Genomic DNA, 10347 nt, shown 5'->3' on the forward strand with positions numbered 1-10347 from the left:
CTCCTCCACACACAGCTCAGTAGCACGACAAACACTCACGAGCTGCACGGGGAGACGAGCCCTCCCGCGGCCACTGCACGCGCTGGACACGATGGCGCAGATCGGACAACTAGTCTACTCGGTATAAAACAGACCTGTAAAAAGACTGGTCATTTATAAAAGTTAAATACTATTTTCACATTGCTGTTTCAAAGAGATGAACCGTAAATAAATGAAGATCAAATGATCACTTATGCAAAAGTGGAATGTAGTCTTGGCCAACAAGCAGGTAAGAAAGTTAAAAGACTGTCATGAACATACTTCATAGCTACACGTGGCCAACTTTGATAGGAAAAAAGAGGAAGAAGATACAAATCATTCAGTATCATGAAAAGCTTTAAGTTCCTGGACTCCTACAAATGGAGTAGATGACTGGAATTTTAAAGAAAATTAGGCTATCTTTTAACAGATGTCAACTGCAGCACTAGGCACTAAGAAAAAGTATTACTTGAATTCTTCAACAACTTTTTTTTTTTAACCAAATTTGTAATAAGTGGCAGTGTAAAATCGTTAGGTTGTTTTAAAGCTAACAAATTAAAGGCACACAGTATTACCAGGTGTTCATAGAAAGGAAAAGAGCAGAGAGGTAAACTTCTTAACAGTGTAGTAAGTTACAAATGCAAGACATCTGGTGTGCGAGTAACCAGAGTTGTAATTCAGCCCTTAGTTATCATTTAGTTCCTATAAGACTATATTAGCATGAGAACTGGACAGTCAAAGCTTTGCCCTGAAATTTAGTTGAAGATTGACTCAGTCAACTGAGAAATCACTGGAATGACAGAAATGGTTGTTCCTGGAATTTGGAGAAGTTCAGAGGGACTCAGTGGAAGGACAGATGGATGGGTTTGTGGTACAAGGATTTTGTCTTTTTAGTACTAAAAACTTCCAGGGACTAGTCTGCAAAATTCGGAAGAGGTTAAGTCAAAAAGTTTGACAGGTCAGTGACTACACGTTTTTTGCATATACGCCATAAGGATGCATTTGTAGCTCAGAAAAAGTTAGCGTCAGCTTCCAAATTATGTTTGTAGATAGTTATAAATTCAGAACTGAACTATTCTAATTATAGAAATATTAATCACAAGAGTGCAAAAGGAGTCCCTGCAGAGGAGTATTCCCTTTAAAAGGTACATATAAGGAAACGCCTGCAAAGATTTGTTACTTCAAGGAGACAGACTGGCTATTCTTTGCACAAACTTGCACAAGAGATGTACTGCAGGAGACATGTAAATACAGTGCATTTTAGATGTAAGTATTCATGCCTGGTTCCAGTATTATCAGGATGGTACATAAATACTTATTACAGAGGTTTTCTTAATGGAAGAAGCCCAGTTTCTCACGCAGCCATTCTTCAGTTAGGTCTTCTGTATTTCTTATTTCAAATACCTAAACGAAATGGCAATGTATAAATAACTGAGGTGCTTGTACTCAAAGGGGATAAGCATACAATGCAATCAATACATCAATAAATGTACATCAATACTTTCCACATAAGTTATCACCAGACTTTAAAACAGCTGTAATAATCCAGTAGCCAAACTAGAGTTTTCATCCACTTTCATCAGTTTCACCAGTTAATATTTTAGAGCAACAGCAAGTGGAAAATACACAAGACCATAAGTCTGTGCATGAAAAGCTTTAAGTTCCTGGAACTTAAGATGCAATTATTTTCTTTCAAATGAAATAAGTCCATACCATAGAAGCACATTCTGCCTCCCCCAAAAGAAAAAAAATCTGGATGAAGATGGGCACACACACAAAAAAGCCTAGGTCCCAAAAAATAAAAGCATTAATGTCATCTTGAGTCAGAAAATGACATTAAGCCACAAACATATTTTTTACATTCCATACTAAAAAGTGACTATTTTGATACCTCCAAGAGAGTTTTAAGTCAATTATGTATTATTAAATGGACCATTTGGGTGGATCATCTTTTTCAGAAGAGGCAGGTAAGTAAGTTTTGCAAATCCACAGACCTTGGGAAGTGTTTTGCTAGGCAATGAAAGCAAGAAAAATATTTCGAGACTGCTGTTACTATTCAGACCACATTCAAAATAAAACTGTTTCCAGCACTGCATCAGTTATCTGTCTTTTCAAGAGCACAACGTACATCTCTGCAGAAAGCATGCTAAGGCTGGCAGAAAGAGCAGAGTTTCAGAAGAATCAGCAAACTTGCCATTTTGTCCTTATCCATTTTACCAATTCAATCTTCTTTAGGAAACAATTTAGATTTTCTATCATTTCTCATTCCCCACCCCTGCTGGAATAGTCTCTGGACATTGGTTCTTGTATTCAGACAGTGATTCATTACTGCCAACTGAAATATTGACTTATTAAGTAAAATATGGAATAAAGAAAACAAATTCAGTATTAAAGCATTAAGTATGATAGCTTAACAGAAGCCAAGCTGATAGGCAAGCCACTGAAAAACAAGAAGGCTGAGCTGAATCACGGCAGCAATCAGGCCAGGAGGAAGTCACAGCGTGAGCTAGAACGAACCAGGGCTGGGAGGGGAAGTGTGGAGCACGTGTGAGGAGCAAGTAAACAACCCGGGCTGCATGCGGGGCAGGATCAGCCCCAGGAGGAAGATAATCGTGTGCCTCTAATCTGGGCTTTCACCCAAAAGCCTTTCAGACAGAATTGCTCCCTCTTGACAGGTGGTAACAGCTACAGCGTAGCTGTTCCCGGGCTTTGGCCTTTTTTTCATGGGTTCTTCCTTCTGGCTGAAGGTTCCTTTCTTACAAAGGGCCTCTAGAAGAGGAAGAAGTTGACAATATTCCTCTGCCCCCAAAATTCATTTTTACCAGGATCTTAAAGAACTTGGTCAGCATAAAATAGACAATAGTGGTGAAATCATCCTATATTGCATGAAAAACTGAAGTGACCATTGAATCTATTTACCTTTCCTAGTTGAAACTAAAACCTTGAAAAATGCAGGTGCTAATTAAACAGAAATTTCAAAGACCTCAAAAATGACAATTAGGGATTTTTTCCCCTCTTTTAATACACCTATGTCTTGAAAGTAGTGATTTTTTTAGTCCCAGGGTGGAGAAAGCAGGCAGAGGAAGGTTTGGAGTTGTTCAGTAACTGGCACCTAGTATTTACAAATACTTAAAACAGTCTAAACTCTATTCTACTATCTACTTAATTTTTTACCAACCAAGCAAAGGTTCTTTCATGCACTGATGGCTTTGCTCCATAGGTAGCCAACACAGGCATGTACTAACACAGAGTCAAACAGTAAATTCTTGCAATTGCCTTTCCCTTTGCTTCCATTTTAGACTTAGATCCTGAATGCCAAGTTCTGTTAAGTAGAATCCCATAAACCACACAGCTTGCAGCAGAACAAGAACATACATCACTAGACTTCAGTCTATCCTTCTCAAAAATAATTTCTCCAAAGTGAAGATACCACCCCAACGAAACACATTATGGCCTTAGAGAAGATTTTTCTTTTTCCTGTCCCTTAAACTCCCCAAATTCCTATGTGTGCTCCTTTCTTCTGTCTCCCTAAAGCAGAATCTGTTCACTCTTATTTGTACTGTATCTGTACTAGGCTCTCAAAGAGAGAAAATCGAACTGCCAAACTTGCACTTAAGGGGAAGACACTTTTTTCAAAGTCATTTATACCTTAGTGAGTTCAGCTGTCTGCACAAGCTTATTCTTGCTCCCAGCATACATCATCTGCTGCTCAGGCTTGCATCCTGCAGTTGTGGGAAAAGAAAAATAGGGTTTAGATATTTTGACTGCAATACTTCAAAGAAGATTTTTAAAAATCCAAATCAAAAGCTGATTCTCCCTGCAGAAGAGTGACCTAATTCTTCACATACAGTATCATCCTTGCTCTTGACTTGCATACTTGAAAAGCACTTGCTGGTTATAGTCATGTAGTGCTCTCAGCTTACATCTGCATTTCTGCTTAGAGCTGACAAACATCACAGTAATCAAGCTTTAATTGCCATTCATAACAAACAGCCACCAAAGCACCACAAACTACTGCCTCCTGCCACTGCAGCAGTCAATTACACCACATTCAATTCTTCACCCTTCTGCTATTTCTAGATTTCCATGTCTTTGCTAGTTACATTTATACAGCTCAGAATAGAAAGTGCATCTGAATCGGAATCAAACGAAAAAAACAAATCACGCTGGTGGGAACCTCTGTTCTCTCCTCCAGTCTCCCCGAAACCCTCCAGCTGAACTTGTAGCTCTTTTTTTTTTTTTTTCCTTATTGAACACAAACCAGAGCAGCTTCCGTCACGCTGCACGTTAAGTAGGCAGTTAGACTTCCAACTGTTGGTTTATTGCTCATGACTCAGCCTGACCACTAACTTTCGTGTGCAGAATATTTTTGGAAACAGAAAGATCAAGAAAGAGATCTTGACACCTCTTCTTTAATATTTTTTCTTGTTTATATGTTTCCAGGTATGGGCATAGTTTTAAATCCTACAGAGCTTGAAGAGCATGAGATAAACTGTCTGTTCCTATGAAGTATGAAGTTCCCCTGCTTTAGCTGTTTCAGGAAGATTCTTACTGCTGTTCCAATCTCAGGATATCCTCCTGAAGAGGAGTAACACCCGTAACACTCATACAGAGATGCTCTGGTAAGCCCCAACAAATATGCGCACAAGTTGCTAAACTTCTACCTGCCTGGTTATCCTAGCTCCAAGGATAAAATAATGTAATCAATTTATCATCTTCTAGAGGATAACGAGGATAATCCAGCTATACCACAAAGCTGCCCTACTACAACACCAAACACACAGGGCAGTCGGGGGCAATTCAGCCCTGTAAAATTCAAATGAAGTCACATGTTATTTGACTTCTACTAAAATTACAGTTCCCAGTGCAGCCTAGTCTATACTGAGGGTTGCTGTAAGGGAAGTGGAAGTCAATAAACTCAGGACAACCTAAGGTTCCAGTTTCTCTCTCCCTGACCACTGCCAGCCCCAAATGCAACGAGAACCCCTAACAACTCAGGAGATTTCAACGGATGTACATAACGACACTTGCAACAATCGGACAGCGAGGACAGAGCTCTTACTGCAGAGATTCCTCTTTACCAAAGCTCTCCAGCTAATGCTGCAGCTTCTCAGTGCCTGGATTTCAGTTCTGGCATAAGCAAGTTTATCCTTCAGCACCTGAATCACTGTTTGAGCATGAAGCATTCATTTCAGCTACTATGTACTGTAAACACTGAATGTTCTTTGCCATAGAAGATATCATTCACAATATTTACTCACCAACTGGACTGGAGAAGATAAAGCACAACGGGTAAGAAACTCTTCCATCATCGTGCTGATACTTGTAACTATACACAATGAATGTTTTTCTGAGGTTAAAGAAAGTAAAAATCAACGATTTTATTAGGCTACAAGCCTCAGTTATCAAAGCCAAATGTAAGCACAAAGAAGTTCTTCCTCAGTTTTGCATTCTAGAAGATGCGTTGACTTTGATAATTAATCTCACTGTTCTTCTATCTTCACTTTCATCTACTATTTCAAATCCACACGTGACTTCCAGAAGTTTTTGACTCCACTTTTCTCTACCAACCCCTCCCACGTCAGGGGGCAAGGGGTGCTTCTATATTGCTATTTCACTTCACGTCAGAAGGCTAAAAATCACCCTTTTCATTGCACGCAGTTGTCCTTCGTTTAGCTTTCTAAAAAAGACTTCCCACACCTACCAGTAAGTTTCTGACCTCATGAAAGCCGAATTCTTTCCTTGAAAACTAAGCAGTACTTTGTTTCAGGTGTTTTGCTGAACTTGAACCTAAAATTTAGCCAAAATTCTTCCTTTATAGCCTCCTACCAAGCCACATTCATGAATCAGATTTAGAGTGGCACCCAGAATAACGCCACCCGGCCTGCCTCTGAAGAAAACAAACTCTTCCCTAATCCATACTCCTACACTCCTCCCAAAAGCAGTTAACACAGCAAAATAGCATGGGCCCTTGCTGAGAAATTATCAACACATGCCCTAAGCTACACAGGCAGTTTTCTATACTTAGAAGGAACCACATACAAAATTAGTATACTTTACTCATTTCTTGATATTAGTAATAGTGCAGCTTCAGCTTGTTTCCTTTTAAACTATATTCTGTAATATCTGGGCGAAGTCAAACCTCAGGAAAGGCCCAAGTGTTAGCAGCCATTGTGTGACTTAGTCTTTACAAAGTGGGACACAACTGCTCAGCGCCTCACCAGAGCTGATCCCTGCGTTATTTCACAATTACAACATCAGTAGAGTTGCACTATGGCCAAGTATCGGCATAAAAATACAAAATCCAACTTGGAACATTCTGAGCAGTCTCCAGGAATGAGCAAGACCAGATGTCAGCAACATAAGAAGGATATCGAGGTTGTCTCTCGGGCAGCTCATCTTTTAGCTCATCAGGAGAGATACCCTGGTAATATTAAACACAAGCAATATTTGAACAAATTAATTTGCAGCTGTATGCAACAAAGGCTGAAACAGAGCAACAGCAGAGTGAAACAGCTGCAAGTTAAATACACACTTTAAGTTTACACAGTTTAACTGATAATGATCTCTCGCACAAATTACTAGAGCAGTTTAGGAAAACTTGCCATAGATTCCTATGACTAAATAGAATTAATGTGAGCATGAATAATCATCCCTATTTTAGACATAACAGCTTTAGAAAACATTTTTGGCTCTAGTTGCATATGCTGGCAGCTACTCTGCTTTTCTAACTTTACTACTAAACAAAAGTAAGCACATCCAAAAGAGGATCTGCTGAAGTCAACTACATAAATGGTGCTTTTGGAAATTCAGTGCTTCCTTCTTAAGCAAACCAAGTCCCTATTCTCTTCAGATGTTACATTATCTCCCACATTCAGGGAATAAGAGCTTTAATACCCAAATCCCTGCAAAGGATTTAATTTTGCCCTATGCACCACCACGAAACACTACACACTGGCCTGACCTTATTATGCCACCTATCATATTTAGAGTCTGCAAAGGATTAGCAATGCTCTTAATTGATGGCAAATCAGTTCAGAGTCAAATATGCAGATCGACATGGAAATGCAGCAGAAATCTCTTCAAAAAGCTAGCAGGTGCCAAGAGGTGCTTTCTACATAAAATATAACGTTGTAACAGCTTTAAATTAAGCCTTGTGCAATTAATTAGTCAATTCAATTGCCTCTGAAAAGTTCCACTATTAATAGTGCCGTGTTTTACATGCAGAGTGACCATGCATTTAAATAAGCTCATGACCCAAATTAGATTAAGAGTTTGATAACGATTTGAAACTAAGGCAGTACCTTAGAGACAACAATACATTGCAGGCTGAAGATACTCTTATTTACAATTCATTTAACAAACCTCATGCTCCTCATCCAGTACCACCAGCTGTTTATCCTTGTCGATTTTCACTATAAATCAAAATAAAATAAATCAACTTTTTATATAAAGATGCTTACATCCACCCACATTTAAACTGTAGTCCAGCCACTTTATACAAGGTATGGGTGAAGCTTTTTAATCTCCCCCAGCAGCATAGTCCATGTGTTTCCCTTCTGTGCTTCCATCCTTATCCCATGACCTCATAAAATCTTTGCAGTCAAGATAAGTGAACAATCTAGGGCTGTGCACTGCATTTTTTTTCCTGTTTTTATCTCTCTTCCTCCAAATTTCAAAGGCAGAAAGGTCAAAATCTGTTACTTCACAGCTACAGATTTCACAAACTCAAAATGAGCATACTTTGACTTGTTTGTATTTTGCCATCGTTTTACAAATAGTGGCAGTCCTTAAGCCACACATAAGTATTAATACTCTGGTAAGAGCAAACAAAGTCAAGTCTTGTAGCACGAGATCATTACATTATTATTAAAATCACAGAAGGGATGAGAGGTACTGAAGCTTACACCAGAAGGAGTCTTCTTGGATCACATTTGTCTGCTACAGCAGCAAAATTACATGGGAGGGAGAGAGGAGATAGGATTTTCTGCAAGACCTTGTAACTTTTGCTAGTAATGTTTTTAACTTACTTATAATGGCAGCATTGTTGGTTTCTTTACGAAACCGGAATTTTCTCAGTTTCTCCACCAGGTCTTCAGCAACATCACAAACCACCAGGGATTCACTCTATAAAAGGGAAATAGCAGAAGAGAGGGAAAGATAAGGGAAATCTTTTGAATAAAATAGGAAAAAAAAAAAAAAAAGATATCACGGGTATGTGCATTGGGCAAACTCTACTGAAGTAGAACTGCTGCCTGTTGAAAGCTCAAAAACACACATAACCCAGAAGAACAAAAATGAAAGCAGATTTTAAGGACACAAGAAGAGAACATTTATCTGTTCTATTATTCTTTTTCAAAGCCATATAGCTTTATTAACTATTCCCAAGGCCAAATTATTCCAAAATATTTATCTTATGAAGGATTCTTATTTCTGCAACACACTTCTTAAAGATAAACAAATTTACAGTAGATTTGTCAAGGTCAATCCCCAAATTAGAGTCCCTTAAGGTTGCAGTAGAGTGGTTAAAATAATTTAAAGATTTAGATTCATAAAAGCTATTATCAGTATTGCAGAAGAACAGAGATTCTAACCAAAGGGCACCATATTTTATACCCAGAGAATTATTAACTGAGCCTTTGAGATTTGCACATGGGTAGGAAGCCTTTAAACATTTTAATCAAAAACTTTGCATATTTTCCCCTCATGCTTTTAAGGCACTAACTTGAAGCTTTCAGAACACCCGAGTAACAAATTACTCATCGCCCTGCAGATGGGGAAGGAAATGATTATTTCACAAGCAGCCCTGCAGGTTATCTGCCATTGAACGAGCAACTCGTAACTGCACCAGAGCAACCGCTGCCACTTCCGGAGCAGCGTTTTCTGCGTTCGCCAACCTCTACCGGCACCGGGAGCCGCGAGCCAAGGGAGAGCGGCTCGTTCAGCACCTCCAAACGCCCAGCGCCACCGTACACGGGCAATATGGTACGTATCTCTAAGGCATCACGGCGTTCTCGCCAAAGCTGCTATATTTCAAGACAGCCTTAAAGTCAAAATATTAATAAAAATTAAAAATAAAGAGATGCTGTAAATTTCAAAGACTTCCCCTGCCTTCCTCAGACGCACAATCGCCGTTAACAGCCCATCGCGTTACTCACTGAGGCAGAGGCCTCCTGAAGAGCCCGGGGGCTGTGTTTTATGGATGAGATTCTGCATAAAAGGCTCTTTCTCAGGGGTGGCGGTTGTTTTTCCCCCACAACGAGGCATTTCCCAGCCCTCGGGCCCCGCTCTAGCGGGCAGCGAGCCGCGCTAAGCCGGGCACCCGCCAAGCGCAGCAAGGGGACGGCGGCGCCGCGCTCCTCGGCGCGGCGACAGCGGCACCAGCGGGCACCGCGGCGCTCCCCGGCGCGAGGGGCGAAGCCCCGGTCCGGTCCGGTCCCGTCCCGTCCCGTCCCGTCCCGTCCCGTCCCGTCCCACCTCAGCGGGCGCCACTCACCATCTTGCGCGCGCGACCGCCCGCTCCCGCGCGCCACCAACGGCCCCGCCGAGCCGCGCCGCACTGCGCCTGCGCCGCGCCCCTCCCCGCGCCGCGCCCGCCGCGGGAGCGTCACCCGCCTACGGGCAGCGCGGAGGGCCAAGCACCGGCGGGGCGGGGCGGGGCGGGCGCCGCCGCGCTGTCGCGATAGGCGCGGAGGGCGCTGTCGCGACAGGGGTTCTGCGCCGCTGGGAAACACCTGCCCGAGTAGCCGATGTAACACGAGAAAACCCCAGCCAGCCGTCGTGCTCTGCGGTGCGGGCCCTAGCGGCAAACGCACAAATCAATAAAACAGCGATTTCGTTGCTCGGGGGTTGATGCCCGTGAATACGAAAAAATAACGCGCATGTTAACTTACTTCGGTATTGGGAGGGCGGCATCCAATTTTCCCCAAGTTACACTCCAAGTCTGACATTAACTGCTACGTTTGCGAGGGTGAAAGAAGGGAATGTGGCAGTGGGGGGCTACACGCGTAATCCTGGACGTAAATCAGCATCTGGAACAGCAGCCGCGAGTGCCAGGACCACTTCTCTCCCGTAATAGGCCGCAGGGAGAGGTCCGCCTTGGTGCACCGTAAAATAACTGCCCTTTTTTGTGTGTACGCGAGGGAAGGAAATGCCTCGCGGAATGCCACTGCGGAATACAAAAGGACTAAGCAAGAGCGAACACTTATGTGGAGATCCACGCATCAAGCGCGGCCGCAGGTGCCGCATCCCTGAGGCGAAACCGCACTTTTCAAGCGGGATCGGAGCAAGGGCCAGTGGCTAAGGGACTCTCCAAGCCCCTTCTCCCAG

General features: G+C 42.1%; 1 protein-coding gene across 1 annotated transcript; it reads right to left on the bottom strand.

Moving 5' to 3' along the window:
- Window positions 1-1332: 1332 nt before the first annotated feature.
- GMFB (glia maturation factor beta) lies at window positions 1333-9542 on the bottom strand. The gene is made up of 7 exons (XM_088538983.1): window positions 9515-9542; window positions 8049-8145; window positions 7384-7433; window positions 6391-6442; window positions 5280-5360; window positions 3667-3740; window positions 1333-1422 (listed from the first exon to the last, which is right to left on the bottom strand). Exons 1-7 carry the CDS (start codon window positions 9515-9517, stop codon window positions 1351-1353), a joined length of 429 nt encoding a protein of 142 aa, XP_088395109.1. The 5' UTR covers window positions 9518-9542; the 3' UTR covers window positions 1333-1350.
- Window positions 9543-10347: the final 805 nt, after the last annotated feature.

This window comes from Tinamus guttatus, unplaced genomic scaffold, assembly GCF_059628265.1.
Source record: "Tinamus guttatus ecotype Peru unplaced genomic scaffold, ASM5962826v1 Tinamus_guttatus_pri_ptg000048l, whole genome shotgun sequence".
Classification (NCBI taxonomy): domain Eukaryota; kingdom Metazoa; phylum Chordata; class Aves; order Tinamiformes; family Tinamidae; genus Tinamus; species Tinamus guttatus.